This window comes from Populus euphratica, unplaced genomic scaffold, assembly GCF_000495115.2.
Source record: "Populus euphratica unplaced genomic scaffold, PopEup_1.0 scaffold75.1, whole genome shotgun sequence".
Classification (NCBI taxonomy): domain Eukaryota; kingdom Viridiplantae; phylum Streptophyta; class Magnoliopsida; order Malpighiales; family Salicaceae; genus Populus; species Populus euphratica.
Genome location: NW_011499866.1, coordinates 1,950,650 through 1,973,469, shown reverse-complemented (window position 1 = coordinate 1,973,469; position 22,820 = coordinate 1,950,650). Strand labels below are relative to the sequence as shown.

Genomic DNA, 22,820 nt, shown 5'->3' with positions numbered 1-22,820 from the left:
TGCTTTCAAGTTAAGAGAACTAATTTAATTTAATTTAATTTTAACCCGCTTGATTTTTATACTTGCCAAATGGGAAAATATATATATATATATTGCGCTTGAGAAAATGGCAATGGGATCGTTGTTTTTTGTTGGGATAGAAGACAGACAAGATTTGTTCTATATTATCATTGAAGGAAAGACAAGAAAGTAAAATTGGAAAGCACGACCATGTCAATCTGTGATAAGTGAATGCACCCTCGTGACAAGTCGGTCGGATTAATTGTCTTAACAGGAAATACTATAGTGTGTATACGGGGTTTCGAACTAACATCACTTGAATAATTTGATCTCCACCTGTCACACACCTTGAAGGAGAGGTGTTCCATCTCTCCTCTAGTGAAGGCTGCAGCCTTTGAAGTGAAGTTGTCGATGCACGGGCTACGAAAAATGGTGACGGAGTAGCTGTTTTTTCCCAGAGGTGCTGTACTGTGGCTAGTGCTTACCATGTGTGAAGCCAACTCGTTTTCACACGCAACATTCCCCCCGTCCTGCCATGTCAGAAGATTTTTTAAGGCGGTAGCGGGGTGCATTGTGCGCCTTGCACATTTGCTTTTAATAATGTGGCGCCAAGTCTCAAACCAGAATTTTCTTTCGTGCAGGGCTTGATCTACATTTTCAATGCTCTTTTCTTACTCTGCTTCGAGTTTCTCGTTTATCATGATTATCCTAACCCAGTAGCTTAAGGTCTAGTTCGTGCCCACCGTCTTCGTGGTTGCGCGCTCGGTTATTCTGATAGTTCACAAGAGCTTGAGTTCTGACCAAGTTGGAAAAACTTCAAATTAAAATATGAGGTTTTCCATAACTGGTGTGATGGGTTTGAATTGCCCTCCTGACTCACGCAAAACAAGTTTTTTATCGTAATAAAAAGCCCATATAGTATTTAAGTTAATATAGATAAAATAAAAAAAAATGTAGGATAGTGAATATTATAATTGTTATGTGAGGTATTGTAACATGGCTTGTTACACTTTATTAACTAATAATTTAAGATATTTATGTATATCGGTCACGTGAAATTGAGTAATAAAAAATGAAACACAAATGGTTGGTTGCAGCACATATTATTAATTGGTTAAATAGAATAGCGCCGTTCTAGCAAGTGGTGAGACATGTGCCGGACAGCTATGTAATGGAGAATTTATGCATACGCCATGGAATGCCAGAAGGTAGTTGCGCGGCGTCGTATTGACATGGCATGTGCCCGTAAGTTTGCGTAGCGACAAGATTCGTGTCGCAAAATTCTTTTTCTTTCCTTTCCCCTCTCTCCCGTGGATGTTGTACGGTCAAGCAAATGTAGGGATTGAATTGGAGATTTCTTGAAGAACCAGGGACTGATTTGGATAAGTCTGCTAATGCTGCATTATGAAAATAATTGTTGCAATTAAGAGAATTAGTTAAAGTCAAGAACAACAAAGCTGGAGAATGGATGCAGAAACTGCTAGATTACAAAAAAAAAAAAAATACACAAAAGCGCGGCAGGCCCCATTGTCTAGTTTGTTAATTTTTAATTTGTTTTACTTGATGTCGTTTGATATCGCTTAAAACTTGCTTACTTTTAATAGATCTCTTCTGCTAGCATATGTGGGCCACTTCGGCACGAGATTTCAACTCTTTGACTTTCATATCAAACACATATTTTCACTTGGAATCCAATTTCTTTCCTTGCCTACAGTGCTATATGTTTTTTATTTTAAAATAATATTTACATCAAAACAATTTAGAAACATAAAAAATAAATTTAAATATATTTTTAAAATTTTTAACAAGAAATATTTGTCTGTGTTTCCAAACAATACATTTATTTTTCTTTTTTATATTTGTATTAGTTAAGTTTCAATTAGCATGATCCGTTTCCCTGATCACAAAGAGCTTCGTATTTTTGTATTTTAAAAATACTTTTAAAGAAATTTAAATTTTTTAATTTCAATTAATTTTTTATATATTAATATTAAAAATATTTTTTGAAAAATAATAAAAAATATTATTTTAAAAAACAATGGTAACTTCCAGACACCCCATTATTGCCGTAAGGCTGCAGTTGCTCAGTTTATTAATGCAAGCTCGTCCAACCGGTTACTAATCTTGACAAGACTGCTTTGACTTAAGTGGCTTTGGACTCTAAAGATTATTTCGTCGCCGACACAACCGGAGCTGCCGGGTAATTCGCTTATAAATTTTATAGTCCCTCACGCATCACCGACATGACCCTTCATGTTTTTCAAAAAACAAAAAAAAACATTTAACATTTATTTTGTTGATTGAGTGCGGTTCTAGAGTTGAATATAATAAATGGGAATTCTATTTGTAAAAAAAATGGAATTCTATGGTAATAGCATCTCCGATAGAGAAGCTAAATAGATAATTAAAAATAAAAAATTAATATTTTAGTTTTTTTTGTTTATTTTATATATTTTAAGAAAAAAATTAAACAAAATATTAAAATACCTTTTTTCTCCCACAAATATTATTTTTATATATCTCTTCAAAGAGCCAAAATCAACAAAGTGAGATCACTAAAAAAATAGACCAATTAAATATAGACATGTAGAAAAAAAATAACATTAAATTAAAAAATAATAAAATACTTTTTTTTTTAATATATATTGCTCTTTAAATGATTTTTTTTTCATTGGAATAGATATAGTAAAATAAACTATATTTATACTATTCAAAATGCTATTTTACCAATTTAATTTTTCAAAATAGCATTTTGCATTGGAGATGCTCTAAATATAAAAAAGGTAGGCTTGTTTAGATAAGAAATTTTTTTAAAAATAAAATTATTTACACACGCATGTTCTCCCATTTTATATATAAAATGTTCTTCTTCTTTATATATATATATATATATATATATATATATATATGGTTTAAATCAAGCCCAGCTCCCATTTAAATTTTCAAGTTATTCCATTAATTCTTTTGTTTTACATACCATCAATTCATATTCATTTTAAATTTGCTGTCGATTTACCCCAATCTCAACCTTTCCAATGTGTGTATATATCAAAACATAAAGCTTTTTAATTTTAAATTCCAAAAATACTATAGTTAAGAAATTCATTCCCAATATCTTCATCTCGAATAACACTTACAAAATAAAATCACAATTTATAGAAAATACCATTAATTATCCAATTTTTCTTAGAACTTTATAGATGAACAGCTCTAAGGGGCTCCTTTTCCTTCATAATTTATCTCTATATATTCTCATCAATAACATTTCTTATATCTTTACTAACCAAAAAACACAACAATCTAACAATTCCTACCAATAATTCAAAAAATCCTTAAATCAAAGTGCATTAAAAATTAAATTACAACAAAACAAAATGATTAAACTCATCTCCATTCATTCTTTCGTATCAATACACAGTAAATACATGAAGTAAACAAATATTCAAATCAATTAAATATAATTTTCCTTTTTCTTCTTATTTGGCCGACCTCCAACCCCACTTAACATTATGAATTAAAACATAGTTTTATATTAGTCTTATTAGTCGAATTAAAACGTAAACTTAAAATCTTAATTATTGAAAAGATATAATTTATATTTATTTTAAATTTATTTTTTAAAATCATATCTTAAAAAAATCACAAAACTATATGAATAATGAACACCATGAATTTAGGAGATATTTAAGGGTGTGGATGTGATTGATTTTTAATATGTTTTTCACTTTAAAATGTATTAAAAAATATTTTTAGTTTTTAAAAAATTATTTTTAATAGGAGTATATTAAAATAATCTAAAAATATAAAAAATAAAAATTTATGTATTTTTTAAAATTATTTTTAAAACATAAAACCATGCATTACTCCATGGTACCATCATTACAGGTGAGGTAGCCAGAGATTTGTCAATTCAGTTGAGAGAGTGATTTAGGTAGTGGGGCTCAGGAAGGGTCACTTTATAATTATTAATAATTTATTATTCGACCGGTTTCTGATTAGCCGCTCAAATAATCACTCGCTGCAATGAACCTTTAGCTACATCACGGAGAAAAGCATTAACCAGCCCGTCATCTCTCAATTTGTAACGAACCTTCTATACGAATTGAGACATGGTTCATCAGCAGTACAATATCTCAGGCTTCACAATTACGCTGATGCCACCAGTTCCCGGAAATTATTTTGAAAGAAGCAGAGAATACAATCATACATCCAAGAAACCTTCTTGCTCGCTAATGACTGATGAGTTATCGAGGGTGCATGAAAGAGAACTCTTGACAGACAAAAAATAAATAAAAAACAGGAAAACGTTCCATGTGCAGTGGTTACTGGTAAGAACTTGAAAATAAAATAAAATGGATTGTTCAAATGGGAGAGTTGGAAAGCAGTTGTCAGATTGGGTCTCTCCAACTACACGAACCATTATCAAGTTGGAAAGTCTCAAGATATTCAGTTCCAGAAATTAATGCAGAATAAACGAGAGGAAAGGGTATTGAATGTCTGTTTATTTTTACGTTTCAAATTTTTTTTAAAAAAATTTGATTTATTTATTTATTTTAAATTAATATATTTTTAAATATTTTTAATGTTTTGATATCAAAAATAAATTTTAAAAATAAAAAATATTATTAACAAAAATTTAATATAAAAAATTATTTTAAAATTACTTATAATTACATTTTCAAACTAACTCCAACTGCCGATGGGACGGTGTAGTAAAGGCCCGTCTTTTGGGAGTTTTGGATGGCTGGGCTGCACAATATTACCTCAAACAAATAGAAAATGGAGTGTACAGTGAATGGAAATTGACGAGTAAATCCTTAAGAGAACGTAAATCAGGTGGGAATTAGGTCTAGCATGCCTGTTTCGACGGTGTACTAAATCCAAGTAAAGAATGCATCAGGCGAGTTGTAAGACCCAGGATGTTGATACAATTTAGTTTAGTTTAGGGACATAAATTACACTAATTATAGTATATTAGGAACTCAAAAGAGTTATCTACCTGTTAAATCCTTCCATTCCGAAATTAATACAGACTGAACCAGAGAAAATGAGATGAACGACGGGTGGGGACGGGGGAGGTTGCAGGAATAAAGGCCCCTTTTTTAGGAGTTTCCGATGTCTACACTGGACAATATTTTACACAAATAAAAAAGGAGCGCACATTAAATGGGAGTTGACATGCCTGGATACGGGGTAGTAAATAAACCGGACTAAATTTTAGTCCCTAAATGTTATTTTGATAACATCTTAGTCCTTTGAGAATGTCTTGGACCCTCCAATTTTCTGGTAGAACAATTTAGTCCCTAAAATAAAAAATTGCAAATAAATCCCCACATGTAAATATTCATTTTAATAAAAATGGTCAGGTGGGATGAAAGAAAGAGGAAATTATAATTAATAAAAATATAAATTAGAGATAGAAACCATTACCTTGTAGTTCACTGATCGACGTTAAAGCCCAGAGGCTTTCTAGCTTCCTCAGTTCTAGACATAATTTCATTTGCAGGGCTACGAGAAGCAATACGGGTTTCTGGTTTCGTAAATTGGAGATAGAAACCTAAATCAATCATTAACTATATAGATAAATTAATTAAGTTAACAATAAAATATAAATAAAATAAAATTAAAAATACATAAAATTAAAAATATAAATAAAATATACTATTAAAGTTGTACCCTTTTATGTTTTGTATAATAGAATTCATCTATAATGAAATCCAAATCAATATCTTTAACGAGTTCTTGTTCAATGTAAATCATTATAGAATCGGTTAAGAATTACTCTTCTATTTTATTTTGAAGCATAGTTTTAATATGTTTTATAGCTGAAAATATCCACTCTGTAGTGGCAAGACGAATCAACTTGTCAATCAAACGATAATGCTATGACTTATTTATTTTAGCTAATCCCAACATAATTCAGAAATGATAGATATTAAAGGTGAGTAAAAAAAATCAAAAACCGAAAAAACTTGAAAAAAATAACTGAAAAAACCTAACCTAAACCGGAAAAAAAAAGAGCCAAGCCGAGCCATACCGAAAAAACTGAGTCAAACCAATTTTGTCCTAAAAAATCAAACTGGACCGAATTGAAATTGATCTGTTTGAACTGGTTTCAGTTCGGTTTAGGTTTTTTTTAAAAAAATAATTTTGGTTTGATTACTTTTTTATATAAAAACCGAACTGAATCGAAAATGATCACCCCTAGTAAACATATTCTGAAAGCTCTTGTGATGAATCACATCAATCTGATAATGCTCTAATCGAGATCTCAAATAATACATATCTTATTCATTGAAATTTTCAGGATAAAATTTCTCAGCAAGCTTGGAAATAACACTATCTTTAAATTATTTAAAGTTGTCCTTAGGTTCTAAAGTAGAGATAAGTATAATTATATTTTTTTTATTTGAATTATTTTATAGAATTAAAATTTGTTTTCAATTTCATACCCTTTCAATTTTTAATTTATTAGATTTGATTCTTATTATTTTGATTACTATTTTTTTATTTGAATTTGTTTTTACGATTTTATCCTCCATTTTTTATTGTTATTGGGTTTAGAAGATTCGTCTAAGTTTATTTTTTTAAGTTTATATTTTTTTTTCAGTTTCATCCTTTAATATTTAATTAATTTTTTTTTTAAGTATGGGAAAAAAATCAAACATTAAGTTGGTTTTTTAAAAGTTTACTATGCAAGATAATTGAATTTTTTGTTAAAAATAATTTAGTGATCGACACAAAATATGATAGAAATTTATTTGCTTTTTGGTTTGTTAAAACTAAACTTAATGGATATTTTATTTCCTAACTTTTGTTCTTGAAAATATACTTATTTAGTAACCGTGGATTTTATGATTTTTTTTTCCCATCTGGGCTACAACCCTCCTCAGCACTATAAATATCTCCACCCCTGGTTCCAGCAGATGTGAGGTGGCAGAAATTGTTATTAATGTTCCTCCATTACTTCCATTAAATGCAAAACAACTATTTTTATTGATACTTTCCTTAGCTTAACTAGTCAGATTTTAAATTTATTTTATGGAGATTACTAGTTCAAGTCTCACAAATCTTAGGATCATCGAAGATTTACATAGACCTTAACTTTAGAACCCGTAAGATTAGTCGAGGCACATGCAAGCTGACCAAAACACTCTCTTTGATATTAAAAAAAACCGGTTGTTTATATTGATACTTCCCTCAGTTTCATTCACAATAGAAACAAGCTACTGTCGTTGCTGTGGAATCTTTTTCTAAATAGATGTTGCTTCTAGATGTCTTCCTAAGTTCTTTATCTTGAAGATACAAACTCTAAACAAATTCCCCTTCATGGTAGTATTGGTTAAAGCTTAGTTAACTTGCAATTAATGATTTCAAACTGTAATGAAAATGGCAAACATTTTCTATTCTCGATAATAACCAAAACCATTCTCCATTGACGAACTTTATAACTTGAGAGCAAGATCAATGACTTTATAAGAAAAAAAAATCATTTCTTTAGAACTAAACGAAATGGATGAAGTGTAAGGCAGACTTATATACTTAACAAGGTTATTACAAGGCCACGTCGGTAAGAGAGAAGCCTAGAGCCAAATCCAAAATACTTAGGATGAAGTGGATGTGAATGAAGATCATTGCAGTCATGGGCAAGTAAAGGATGAGAAGATCACAAGATTGGACTAGGTCTTTTGCCATTAAAAGTTTCACATCACAATTGAGAGTTTTTACATGTTATCTTATTGCATGTTATTTCCACTTGTTATGCTCTATTTGTTACGTGTTTGAAGTTTCGGTTGTTAACTATTAATTTCCTTTTATTTTTAGCATTCTTATACATGGCTTTGTTTATTTGATCAGTCAAAATTTATTAATGAAGTAAGAGAAAAATATTCATCCAAATTATAGTACTTTTCTCTCCCAGAGAAAAGATAATAATTTATGTTAGCATTTGTAATATTTATTGGACTTATCATTAATATCAAAGCATGGTTATTAATAGGAACTAGCAATATGTGTATTGAGTAGTTGGAGTCTGGATTTGGTATAGTTCAAGAAGGACTTCAGCAAATGAAGTTTAGGACGAACGACAAACTTCACCATCTAGAGAAAACTCTCAATTGACTTTTAAATATATTGATTGCAAATCAAGAGAATACCAACCATGATAACCATCACTAAGATGACAACAATGAGAGTTGACAAATCATCTCGTCCAAAACAGTGAAGCTATAATCCCTATAATTTTTAGGAGATGACCCAACTGAATGGTTCAACCACATGGAACAATTCTTTAAATACTAGGGTATGATATAAAACAATGTTTAAGAATTCTAGAAGGATTTATGGTTAATTTCTTTTCCCATTAACAGAAAGGATGGTTAATTTCAAAGTTGTTAACGTATTAAAGAGTGAGTTCGCTCTCACAATCAATCCAACAACAATGGTGGTGGTAAAAACCATTGCCTTATTGAATCATTGTAGAAAAGTAGGAAACAACCATTTAAGATATTGTTTATAGATGTTGTTTGTTTAGATAATGATCCATAAATTATATAAACTTGCATGTTGTAAAGGGAGATTATGCGTTTATATAAATCTAATCCAAACCTATCATTAAAATAGTCTAGATTTGGGATCTTATATTTAGTTTGTGTTTGATATTATAGTATAAAATATTTTTTAAAAGTATTTTTAACTTGAAAATATATCAAAATATTTTTTTTCTTTCATATTTTTTTTAATTTTTGATATTAGCATATCAAAACCATAAAAAAACATTAATTTAATATTTTTTTCAAGTTAAACATGCATTTAAAATATACTTAAATATAAATATAATTTGAAATGCAAAAACAAACAACCTTTTAAACCAAAAGAAGCATCTAGACATGTTCTTACTTGTGTTCAGGTAAGTTATGTAACCGAAAATAACTTGAAAAAAGTTAAGACAGTGATACTAGAAAAAACTAATATTGATGCACCATATTGTTATTGTCTACAAAATTCAGATGCAATCACGTAATTAACCCTTTAATGAAGAAAATTGGACCTTTCATGGGCCCAAAGCCCTGCTTTATACACGAACATATAAATCGTGTCCTTCATGGGCTCTTTATTTTTGTTTTGAGATCGGGTCCTCCGAGGATTAAAACTAAAAAGAGAAAACAGATACCTGAAAGGCAGGGGTAAGAAAAAAACTGATAAATTGATTAAATTAAAAAAATAAAAAAATAATTAAAAAAATAAAAATATAAAAAACTAATTAAATCAATTAGAATATTTTAAAAAAATATTCAATTTATTTTAGTTTTTATTTTATAAATCTAAAACTCAAAAACCTCAACAAAAAAACTTCAACTAAATCAAATTGGTTTAGTTAAAAATAAATTAAACTAAACTAAAAATCTTAACCGAACTAAATTCAAACTCATCAAAAAATCTAAAAATATTTAAAAAAATAATATATTTTTAATATAAAATAACCGAATCTAACTAAATCAAATAGAATTAAAATCAATTAAATGAGTTTTGTTTTTAATATAAAATAACCGAATCAAAATCGGTTTGTTAGAACTGATTTTGATTTAATTTTTATTTTATTTTTTATATTTTATAAAATTTTAATTTAATTATTTTTATAAATAAAAATCAATCTAAACCAAAAATAATCATCTTTACCGATAATGACATACTTCGCAACGCTTCAGGTCAGGATTGGAACGCACTAGGGATCTATTTGCTGGCGTGCTGCCTCTCCCATCTTCTAGTCACAGAATTTCAAAGGCATGATCTATGCTGATATTCTTCTGTTTTTACCTTTTTATATCTGATTCGATATTTTGCCTTGTGTCAATTTATTAATAAAATAAAAATTAAATTCGGCAATGGTTTGAAAATATTCTATCCTGAGCGATAAATAAATACTGAAAAAAGAATTGCTCCCTAAATTTATTGCATTAGCCTAATTCATATGTATCACCACTGTCGAGACAGACGAAGCAATAAACATGCCCTCAATCGGTTAGATAGCTACCATGAACATTTCCCTTATTTTTATATATTATAGTTTTACATTTAAAAAAAAAATAATAAAAGAGAAATTTCATTAAATTTATTCTTAAATTAAATTGTTCAATAACAAGTTGGGTATCTTTAATATATTCTACTTGAATCTTGCTCCAGTTATTGTCCTTACTTAGCAGAACAAGTAACAAGCAACAAAGAATTTATATTAAAAAAAAAATTAAAATAGTGGTTGTGAGAAAATTATTTTAAAACATAGTTATGAGCATATTTGTGGTTAATTAAATTAATTTACTTGCGGTGTCCATTCATAATTTAGGTTAAAATTTTGTTGAAAATTATTGTCTATCATATCAATTTATAATTCACTTATAATTAATTCTAAATACATTAATACTTCACATTTATTACAAAAGTCACTTGTGACTTATTATATAGTGAAAAATTTAAAAGTTAAAATCAAATTTGTAGAGCGCTAAAGTTTTTTTTTTCTAAATAAAGATTTTAGACTAAATTATCTTTAACCTCAAATCATACTCAAGTGCTTGAGCTGAATCAATATTTTTTTAGCTCAAAATGGTTATTTTTCCAGCACATAAACAATACCTATCTAAATTCTAAACATATACATTAAAGTTTTAAACTTTATTAAAAGTTGTTAACATTTTTGTAATTGACAAAAAATGCCAGAATTAATTATCTTAATTTATCTAGAAAATAAAAATTTAGGTAATATTTTATGCCATTAAGTTTAATATTTATTATTATATAAGTTTATTTTCATGATAATATATTGAATTAATTTCGTTATAAGTTTAAAACTTACTCTCATTTGTTAAATGTGCATGCAATATATTTTTTAATATATTAAATAGGAATAAACATGTATGCAACATATATTGTGCGCTTATATAAAAATTAAACTAGACAATTTTATTGCAATTAATCACAACACTGCTAGCGCATGTTTAACGGTAAAGAAGCAGCAGCTAAACGGAAGGCGGTGACGGTGTACTGGTGTATAGTAGTTCTTATTTTAGAGTTTAGAGAACCATCAATCCATCCATCCGCCGGTGACAGACCCATAGCCTGTCATCGTTACTGCTCAGAAGTGCTAACAAGGGCACAAACCCTTGCATCTTGATAAATTTTCCCTGCTCTACAGAGATAGCCATCTCTTGGTGCGCAATGAGTGTCTTGTGAGCATATACACAATCCTTCCAGTGCACATCCCTCTTTTATTATGTTCACATCTCCTTTCAGTCCAAGGACTTGGTCTGTCCACTCGTTGGAAAAGAGCCCCATTGGATCATACATCTCCTTTACCCTCAGAAATGCTCCAGCATTTTTGTATTTCTTGAGTGCACCGTTGAACACTAGGTTTCTATTCTTTCCCCAATGTGGCAAACCTCCGTACTTAAACACTGCGAGTTGCTCAATCTCTTCAAGTATGTCTTCATAAAGTCTAGGTTTCGTGGGGTCTTTGTTTCGATAGAATGTAATATCAAAATCCAAAGCATCATCTTCCTTGCCCAGGTAGGCACTTGATGCCTTCACGTAGCGCATGAGGATACCATTGTATTGTTCTAGGCCACACAATGCTCTAGGCTCCAGTTTGACGAGGTCTCGCACATCTTGAAGGAACCTCTTCACAACTGACAGGCTGATACTGAATGTGGCTTGGAAAAAATACTCGCCCTTAATTCTTGAATCCCATGGACACGCCGTGATCAATGCATCTTCAGGGCTATCAAGACAAGTTCCTGACGACTGTAGGCGATTGTGGTACCCAATTATAGGATAGCCCGTGAAAACTATTCCTGAAAATCAATCGAAGTCTACAATCACAACAATTTAGTCGCAGAAATATGAATATAAATTACTTAGTTGGAAGAAAAAGTACCATTGTTAGTTAGTCCATAAGCGAAGTTCTCGAGGGTGGATGTAATTAGTTTTGCGCTGGCGCACTTCCCATCAGGGTCTTTCAAGGATTCTTGAGTGTCCTCTAATAACGAAATCAAATGGGAAAAATATTACTCAAATGGCAATGCAGCTGCTTGAAATAAAATTTTTTTGAGGGATCGATTTATGTATAGGCAACACATATTTTCTTTATATATACAGTATAGTAGCAAACCTGTAGTTCTAATGGCGGCCAATCCGAGAGAAAGAGTAGAGCGGAAGGGGATGTAGTCGTAAAGGCCATTGCCAGAGATATTAGAAGAAATCCGATCATCAATTCGATAGACTGCCTTGCCTTGACTAGGATACCACGTTATGTCTGCGAACTCATGTTGTCTCCCAAAGCTAGCCACTTGATCTCCCAGGTCAGTATCTTTCTTCGCCACATAGGAAATGGATCTTTTAAAGAGGGGTTGCAGTTGCAGAGTAACCTGACAAAGCCAAACTTGTTTGTTTAATAATTTTACGAATCCCAGATTCTTCACAATCTGTGCAGAGATTTGCATTCAAGCTTTCCCTGAAATTCCAAATCTAAAATGCATATTGAAGCATGTATACTATTGAATTTCATATTTCATTAATTCATAGAGTCACGGGCAGGTCAAAATATTATAAATATTATAAGTAAATCTAAAAGTGGTGAGAAAAACATTGTTTACAGTACATATTGTTTTTCACATTTTATTCATCTCAAAACCATCTAATTAAATAGTTTTTAGTGATATTTTTGTTATTTCACTGGGATTTATTGATCATTATCATATATATATATATATATATATATATATATATAAGGGATAAATAAGTTTTTTTTTCTTATACATAGTAAAATGACTTCATTACCCTTGCAACCAAATGTTTTAAAAAGTTAGTGTCAAGAGTGTTTTTATCTGTTCGATCATATACAAAGTAAAATGTTTAAATCATCCCTAAAAAATTATATCTTATACACTAGTAGTGGGGCATTTTGATATTTTAATAATAATAGGTTGGTAGAGAGGGTTTATTGGAATTGCAATTTTTAATTCACAATAACATATCTTAATTGCCTTAGGATAAAAAAAAATTAAAGTTTCCTTGTACAGGCTTTTTCATCTTTTAATCTTAACTTTTTTTATTATTTTTATGAGGGCTAAGAAGCCACTATAATCTTTCAATAAATATAAAATATTAATAAAATAAAAAAATTGCTTAGATGTTTGTGGCACGTACTAACAAGTGAATACTTGTAATAATATCACGCGGTTAGATCTCACCTTAAAAGGTGGTGTTGGAAGTGCACTAAAATTCTCTATGTTATAGTGCGATACATGTTTGTGGAAGAGACGTGGTTGGGCCATGATGAATCTTTTTCTTCTACTTTCTTTTTTTATTTCTTTTTCTTTTTAAAATATAGTTGTGTCCTATAATTTATTTTTTTATATCCAATTTAATACTTATTTTTTTATTAATATATATTTTTTTTGTTTTGTTTTTATCTTATTTTCATTAATTTTTTTGTAAATTTCATTCTTGTAATTTCATTTAGTTTGATTTTCATGTCAAATTTAATCCTCATTCTTTGAATATTTTTTGTCTCTTTACTAATTAAATTTTATTTTTAATTTTATCTCTAAATATTTAATTTTAATTTATTTTTATATCTAATTTGATCCCCGTTCTTTTTATTTTTGATTTTTTTCTTTGAATGTTTTTTTATTGCTTTTTTTTTCAATTTAATCTCTTGAAATTTTTTTTGTTGACAATTTTTCTTCATTGTTTTTTTTTTTCTCTTTTATAAGGTTAATCTTGATCTCATGGCCAAGATTACAAGTTTTAAAGGTTCATGCATATTGACTTTGGTTTTTATTTTTATTTTTGTCCTTCAACATTTGATTTTTTTAATTGGTCTTTGTGCTTCTTCTTTTTTCACTTTCTTTATGTGAGGTTATCCAATCTTAGGTTGACATGAATTTTTTTTATTGCTTTTATTAAAATTACTTTTTTTAAGTTTCATCTCTAAGCATTTATTTTTTAGAGTTTTGCATTGTTTTGTTTTGGGGTTTGCCTTTTATATTGTCGGTCACGGCCTCATGACTATGGTTACGGCCTCATGACTATAGTTACATGTTTCTAATGTTAACATGAGTTGATTTTTATATTTTTTTTAATAATTTTTTAAAATTATTTTATTTTAATTTTATCTCTTAACATATATTTTTTGAGAAATTGATCTTTGTCCTTTTTTCCTTTTCCACTTTTCTCTCTATAGTTCTATTCTAATCTTATGCTCATAGTAATAAGGTTAGCAAATTAATTTAGTTTATTCATATTTTTAAAATTTTTTTTCAGTTTTACTATTCAATAATAGATTGTTTGATGGATGGTTTCATAATTTTATCCAATTTGCTTTTGTTAATATTTTTTTGAATCTTTTATTGGAATAGATAATTGTTAAATTGAATAAAAAGTTAATCATAACAAACAAAGTTATTGGATACAAATAAATGTATAACTTGTATTGTGTTATCAAATATATTAATTTTAGTTATTTCTTGATCAAATATTAATTTTTTTAATTATATATTTTTATAAATATTTTATCTTGTGATTGATAATTTTTTATATCCTAACAATTGCTATAAAAGTTTATAAATTAATTATTTTATTGAAAAAAAATATTATTCCATACAGTGAAGCTTCCATCACATAGCTAGTATGTACTCTTTTTGTATCACTTGTAGATTACTAAAAGGCTGGTAGATCTATTATAAAATTATAAATTTATTGGTAGATAAACTAACGATAGGCATCACTTCCAATATTTCATTAATTAATTAGTTATATTAAGCCATTTCACATGGCAGTTTACTTATACAATCAGTTCTTTTCTATAAAGCGTGACCAAGTATATATTTATATATATATATATATATATATATATTAAGTATTGATCTGGTGAATTACTTGTGTATTAGCATTTTTCTTAGAATTATTTCACTTCCTTATTAAGTGACAAAACTCTCATCAATTATTGAAATGCTGCTTTTATGACAGCGTTTCATATATAACTTTTTGACATGACATCGGAGCATTCTATAATCTTTCTTTAAGAATTTAAGTAATATTAAATTCAAATAAAATATTATAATTTTATATAAATTTCAAACTATTTGTATTTAAGAAATTATCCAAACATCTGTTGTTTTTTGTTAAAATGTTTTATCGACAGTAATAGAGCTCCCAATGGGCATTTGGCTTAAAACCAAATCAGTTTTCCAAAAAACAATTGTATGATTTTTCAAAGAGAATAAAATATCATTTTTAATTTGTTAAATTCTTAAGAACTATATTCAATGACTTAGGGACATTTGTTTCTTTTATCTTTTTGCACATATTTTTTTTTGTTATTATCAGATGTTTTTGAAGGGAATTTTGGTTTTTAATACCTAATTTTCTCTCTCGCTAATTTAGGGTTTAAGAAGGGTTATTTTGGTCCTCCAATAAATAACAAATAAAAAAAATAACTACAAACACGTGTGGCACATGTGTCGGCGTGTTTGTTGCCTTCGAGTACTATATTTGGCATCTCATTATAGTCAAAACAATCATGTTTGTTGGCTTGACTCTGAGTTGATTTTTTTTTTCCTTCTTTTTCTTGCTTGAATTGTATGATGGTCATGTAAAAACTTATACCAGCTCTTCAATTTTTTTTTTGATTCAATCACTTTTTTTTTAATTGTAATTATTTTATTTAAATTGATTATTTTTAATTAGATTTTATTTTTGATTTCATTACTGGTTTGATTTTTTTATTTTTTTTTTATCAAAATTGATCATTATTCTTTTAATTGCTATTTGTTTTATTTTGAATTATTTTCTTGATTATTTTTTTATTTACATTTCCATCTCTAATTATTTATTTTTATTTAATTTTTATGTCAAATTTGGTCCTTCTTCTCTTGCTATTTTTAATCATTTTCTAATTGATTTATTTTTTCAATTCCATCCTTAAACATTTAATTTTATTTAATTTTTTTTGTTGAATTTAGTCCTAATTCTTTTATTTTCTATTTGTTTTGTTTTGCAATTTTTTGTTGATTTTTTTTATTTCATCCCTCAATAATTATTTGATTAAGAATCTTACTTCTTTGTTTTTTTGGGTTTACCTTCAATGGGGCCACTCATGACCCTCGTCATAAATCAGAAAGATTAAGTTAAGTTGACTTCAATCTTTTTTTTTAAAATATTTTTAAAATATTTTTTTCTTGATATTTTTTTCACTTTCCTATTTATATGGTCATATTAATTTCATGTTCTATATCACGTGTTTGATTTGTTGACTTAATTTTTTTTATAATATATATATATATATATATATATATATATCAACAATTGTCTATTACTTACATTTTAAGTTCAATTTAAAATATTTGAAATTGTTCAACCAAGTTGGCTTCTTGATGATCATAGTTTCAAATTTTCTTTGATCTCTTTAAAAATGCTAGCGTCATATGAATTTTTTTTTTTTTTTGCGCTTAGGATAACTTTTGCCTGGCCACAATGTAAAGGTTAACTCAGGTTTTAAAGATTCACCTAGGTTTTTTATCCTTTATTTTTTAGTGGATTATGCTCCCTTTTTTTTTTACTAATTTTGAAAATACCTAGGCTATCTTGAATATTTAAATTTATTATTTTTATTAAATTTATTCTGTTTTTTAGAAGGAGTTTGATTTTAAATTAAATTAAATTGGTTTCTCTATTTTTTTTAAAAAATATATCATCTAACATGCTACCATCTTCATATTTGTTCTTATTTTTTTTTAAAGTGAAGAAAAAAATAAGCTTACCTATGTCGCGGTCAAATCATTTTTTTTCCCTCATTTAGAAAGAAAATTTATTAAGATGTTAGGAAGTCTGAAATTTGATTCATAATGTACAAAACACTTTTTAAATAATAAAATTAAAACATATCAGATGACATAATTAAGATAGAAACATTTAATTGACTTGGATTAACTATGGTTAATTTATAAAACCTGAAGGGTTAATTAAATTAAATTAGGATTCTAACTTTGTTATATTTTAAACATGATCACAAGGTATAATTTCATCTTATATGATTTATTTTTATGCTTTATATAAATTTACTTTATTTTTAGAGATAAAAAAAATATTTTGTGGCAAAGGATAAACTTTGCGAAAAAGCAAAATACGCTTATATTAAATTAAATGAAAATTTTGACTTTGAATATCAAACTTATTTTAATTTTATTTTAATTTTTTATAATTTTATTAGTGTGGATGCTTGCTTATAACGAAGTAGGTGGGATTGGAACTCTAATATTATTTTTTTCTGCAGTGGTTCTTAGTTGATTTAATTAAATGTATACTTGAGCTTCTTTATTTATAATTATAATTTGTTTTACAAAAGAAAAATGTTAAGAAAATATTTGCTCTCATTTTCCTAATAGAAACATTATGACTCATTTAGTTAGATAGGTACATGGTTTTTTTTAATTTATTATTTAAAAAAAAACATTTTTAACATGGCCGTTTTTATTTTTCTGCTAAAAAAACTTTGTTCCCCGTTGCAGAGGAAAGGTTACTCGACTAGTTCTATATTCTATTCCCAGCAAACAAAATGTGTCCTTTGCGACTCTTCCTTTACGCCATTTGTCATTGAGGAACACCTATAAGTTATATATTTTTTAATGTATTTTTGAAAACGATTGAATTTTTTTATTTTTTAAATTAATATTTTTTTATAAAAAAATATTATTTTAATACAAATTAAAAATAGTTTAAAAAACAACTATTTTAACAGTCTCATTCATCTCCAAGTTATATGACTTCAAGTAATTCACTTGAAATGCAATCCGACAACGAAAAGAAGGAAGCCAATTATATTACTTTGAAGTAACTAAACTTGAAATGCAATCCAACGGTGGAAAGAATGGGACGTTGTAATTATCATATTTTGCTTGCATGCTTACAGGGGCCTGCCCTGTCATAATAAATTTTCTACCCAGGGAAGAAAGACTCCAAATATTTAATGATATAGTTTGTTCTTTAATTTGAGTTGCTAAATCTAAACTTGTTAACGGGATGGCTTTTCATGCTTACATTTTAGTGCTTGTGTAGTATTATAGTAACTTTTTTCTTTTTAAAACATTTTTTAATTTTTTTATATGAAAAAACATTAGAATAATTTTTTAAAAATATCTTTCAATGATTTTAGTGTTTTAAAGTTAAAAATAAAAAATATTTTAATATATCTTTAATTAAAAAACATCTCACACCATATCACTAAACACGCTTAATCTAATTAGTGTTTTTTGTGGTATATATCATTGATTTTCTAATTAGTTTTTTTTTGTGGTATATATCATTGATTTTGCTTTTTATGATCAAATAACCTCAGTGATTCTTTTTACGCTAAGAAATAAATATAGTATAATTTTTGTTTTAATCACCGTATTATAAAGTTTACACATGTTTTTTTTATTAATTTTGATATTTAGACAATTTTATTGGATAATTATTTAAGAAGTATGTAAAGTAGTAATTAACTATACTTAACGGTTTCCGTTCTGTGGCCGACAACTTTCCAAAGGGACACTCATGGAACGCCACGGTAGGTTATGAACAGGATGAAGGTAAAAAAGAGAGATGATTAACACCTGACGTACCTTCGAAATAACTCCAAGAACTCCAAGCGAGACCTTGGCAGCATTAAGTTCAGTACTATTACTCTCGTTGAGGCTCCGAACCTTAGCATAACCATCTTCCGGTCCTCCAGGGCTAATAATTGTTAGTGCCACCACATAATCATGAATTGCACTCCCTTTTCCCCACAATGTGCTTCCATGCGCACCCGTGCTCAATAGGCCACCAATAGTCAAGCCCCACCAATATGGCGAGTAAGGCAATGCAAGGCCAGCCTTGGCAGCCTCGTTGATAAGCTGTCTCAGAGTGACTCCACTTTCTACGCTTATTTTCATCGATTGAACGTCAATTTCCAGTGGACGATTGAGGTAATCGGTGCTAATAAGCAATCCATTTTGGCCATCAGGGCAAGCTAGTTTAGGGATGCTATGAGAATAACGAGTTGCTACTTTCACCTTTCTTTTGGCCTCCGTCGCTCCTGCTACTATTGAAATCAGCTCCTCTTCTGTGGTGGGGTATGCCACGTTTGCTGCTTGACATATGCTGCGATCAGGGAAAGTGCCATAAGAGTTTGTGATGGTGCAGTTTGTGTTTGTTGATGAACATTTGATATGGCTCTCCGGGGGGCTGCAATCCACCATAAAGACCGCCAATAGGAGGCAGCTGGTTGATAGGAGGATTCGCTGGAATATTTCCATTTTCTTGAGTGTTGACAATAGATAGGCTGAGAAGATGATGATCCGTGAACACCTTTACACACACACACACACATGCCTCTCCGCGCGCATATATATGTATATATATCCAAGGCAGAGCCAAGAATTTTCCTAATCTGGGATACTTAATAAATATATAAATTATTTTTTTAACATTAATTATTAATTTATATACATGAATTTGTGAAGTTGACAATAAAATCTTAATTCAAGTACATTATCTAAAATATTAAAAATAAATTTGAAAGTAAAAAAAATTAAAGTGATTTTTAACTAGATTTCTCGTAAAATTTTAACTAGATTTTATTTAATATATTTTAAGATTCCTTATAAAATTTCAGCTTAATCTAATGATCAAATTGAAAATAACTAAAAAAATAACGTAAAACTAGTCAAATTATGATTTTTCATCAAATTTCTAAATTTCTTCAAAAATTATAAAATTTTAACTTAAGCTAAAGTATCATATTAGAAGGCTTCACATAAATTTTTAGAATTTTCTGATAACCCGATCGAGAATTATGAATTTTTTTTACATAAAACTTGTTAATTTATGATTTTTTTTCTAAAGAATTTATAAATATCTTCAACAAATTTTTATTCAATATAAATCATCATAAAATATGCTAATAGCTCCTTTCCACTTTAATTCTATTGTATCAATATATGGCATGATCATCTATTTACCTAAGCCTTCATTAATATTTTAATATATTGATGAATTAAAATCTTGACCTAGATACCCAAGTTTTCAACATGACTCCACCCTTATGTATATACATGCATGCATGTGTATATATGTGTATATGTGTATCATCAAGGGTTTGTATAAAAAAAAAAAATCAAGATAGAACATGTATAATTTTTTAGACCACTTGATTTTATCACTTGCTAAATAGCTACAGATCATTGAATTTTTGTTAGGAAAATTACTTTTTTTGTATATATGTGTGTGTGTGTGTATATATATATATGTGTGTGTGTGTGTGTATATATGTATATATGAACATACATAGATTAAGGGTTTGTGCCAAAATAAAGAATGGAGATGCTTTAAGTTACAAGAACAAGTTTAATTATTTAGATTACTTGATTTTATTAGGTGCGGCTATAGATCATTAAATTTTTATTTAGGAAATTAAAAAAGAATAAAAATACTATAACAAGAAAATTACTCTTCTTGTAATTTAGTTTGTTTTTCACTCACTTGTTATAATTTGAGAAATTAACACTTATAACATGAACTTTATACATGTGTTAACATTTAATATCCTTATCAAGATAATAATATAAATAATTATTTACAAGATTGTCATTATTTTTTATTTAATGGAAAAAGAGTCATTATATTATTAATATTATAATTTTTCTATCAATTTATAATTCCCAATTTGTCATCAAACTAATTTATATTACAATCTTATCTAAAGCTAAAAATTTTATTATGGCATTTCATCAAACACCTTGTTTGCATCCAAGTTTCATGAGATCCATTTGAATCAAAACTGAAAAAAACCCCTAATCGAACCACAATGTTGAAATATCCATAAAGAAAATCTATTGGAAGACCAACTGGAAGAAAAACAAAAAAGAGTCAGAAAATAGGGATGTTTTTGTCTCCACTGCAGACCTAGAAAGATTTGAAACAGCCAATTCTAGAAACTCCGTTGATAAAATCTGAAACAACCATCCCTAGCAACCCCAATGGTAAATTTTATTTGGAAGAGGAGTCGAAAAATGGAATTCTATTTCAGGTCTGTCGTCTCAATTTCAAAACCAAACGTGACCTAGTGATTGTGGTCAGTACCTATTAATGGCATCAGGGGTATCCCTGTCAACCTGGAAAACACCTTTCCTCACCCACAGCACGTCTCCCCTCTCTTTTTCTGGTCAGTCTAATGATTAAATAAGTATCATTCTGATGATTAAATAAATATTTGACTTTGTTTCATCAACTATCAAGCAATTAAAAAAATTAATAGGATAAAATATGTGTCTTTTTATATAAAAATAAGAAATGTTAAGCGTAGTGTTATTTAGAATTTTTTTTTTAAATCTAAGAATATATAATTAATCTTGAAAAATATCTGTAAAATAATGGAAAATATCTTGTTTAGCTCTCTTCATGGAAGTTTTCTTTGGTGATAATTTTTATTGAGTATCTATATTTAAAATTGTAGCTTATACAGGTATAAAATAAAATAAAACATAAATGAGAGAAAAAGATAGCTATAGCTATATATATATTCTCACATGTCAGGACAAAAGGGGGGATCACCGCTTTCTTGTTAATGATGGTCTCTTATGAACACTTTCAAGTAGAAAGAGGATGGAGGTAAAAAAAGGGAGAATTTGAGACTGTTTCCACTAGGAGACTGTCGAACTCAGAAGATGCATTTGCAGACGATAATGTAAGAGATAGCAGCTTCATTGTTAATGGAGTTTGAGAAGTAAGTTTTCCGAGCAAAATCGTCTGGAATTATACTCAAAAGGCCTTTCAATTCGCAAACAAGCTAGTTTAAATTTAGAGGAGGTTTTTCTTTAGGTGTCCAAATGATTTTGAATCTGGAGATTTTGTACTGAAAGTTTTAGCTCGGTGGATAAAGAAAAAGATAGGGCTCTAAATTATAGTAAGTAATTAGAAAAATTATTTAGTTATACGATGTTAAATATAATTTTTTTTTATTTAATTAACATGGATAAAATCCACATAATTTCCTTGAGTGTGTGAATTATTATACATTACATAATACAATTAAAAAAAAAACACTCTTATACTCATTTACTATGTGTTACAATGTATCAATAAGAATGTTAAAAAAAAAAAAAACATTCTTATTCTTATACTCACTTTTTATATTAATATATCAAAATAATTTAAAAATATCAAAATAATAATTATTTTAATATATTTTTAAATAAAAAATACATTAAAAACAATCAAAATCACATTCTGTGACATGTTTTAAGATGTCTATGATCCTGGAAGAAAAAAAACGCTAGAGATCAGTGGTGACTATTTCACACGGAAGAGATAAAAGTTTTGGTGTATCTGCAAGCTGCGATATTAAAAAAAAAAAAAAAAAATCATCCATCCAATTACACAAAAAACTTGGGCAAAGAATGTCAGGCATATGCCTGCCTGGCCTTGGAGGCCCGCACTTATTTGTAGTGTGACACGAGCGCTAGCCCACCCAAGTCTAAATGCTTGAACTCCTTCTGTACAATCTTTTAGTTTTTTTTTTCCTTAAATTTTAATTAAAATTCATTATAATTAAAGTAGTTAAAGTTATATTTAAAACAATATTCCATTTAAATAAAAATAAAATATTCCTTTGTTTTCAAATAAGTTTATAACAATATTTTTGAAATATTAGCAATTATTTTGTTCATATATATATATATAAAGAGTTTTTAAATTCATTGCTATGAATATTCGAAGAAAATAAGATTTATGTTTTGTTATTGTTT

The 22,820-nt window shown here is 28.2% G+C and overlaps 1 protein-coding gene across 1 annotated transcript; it reads right to left on the bottom strand.

The window, feature by feature from the left end:
- Positions 1–10,935: 10,935 nt before the first annotated feature.
- On the bottom strand, positions 10,936–19,377 carry LOC105126260 (uncharacterized). Its single transcript, XM_011027081.1, has 4 exons — positions 18,657–19,377; positions 12,161–12,416; positions 11,927–12,028; positions 10,936–11,843 (listed from the first exon to the last, which is right to left on the bottom strand). The coding sequence occupies exons 1-4, from the start codon at positions 19,329–19,331 to the stop codon at positions 11,122–11,124; spliced, it is 1,755 nt and encodes a 584-aa protein (XP_011025383.1). The 5' UTR covers positions 19,332–19,377; the 3' UTR covers positions 10,936–11,121.
- Between the last annotated feature and the right edge of the window lie 3,443 nt (positions 19,378–22,820).

What these genes read in the sequence shown, in the direction of transcription:
- LOC105126260 (XM_011027081.1), bottom strand. Translation starts at nt 19,331, where the DNA reads ATGGAAATATTCCAGCGAATCCTCCTATCAACCAGCTGCCTCCTATTG. An exon ending in TTCTTGGAGTTATTTCGAAG is followed by an intron (nt 12,417 to 18,656) that starts GTACGTCAGGTG and finishes TGGCTTTGTCAG; the next exon opens with GTTACTCTGCAACTGCAACC. An exon ending in TTATGGACTAACTAACAATG is followed by an intron (nt 11,844 to 11,926) that starts GTACTTTTTCTT and finishes ATTGATTTTCAG; the next exon opens with GAATAGTTTTCACGGGCTAT.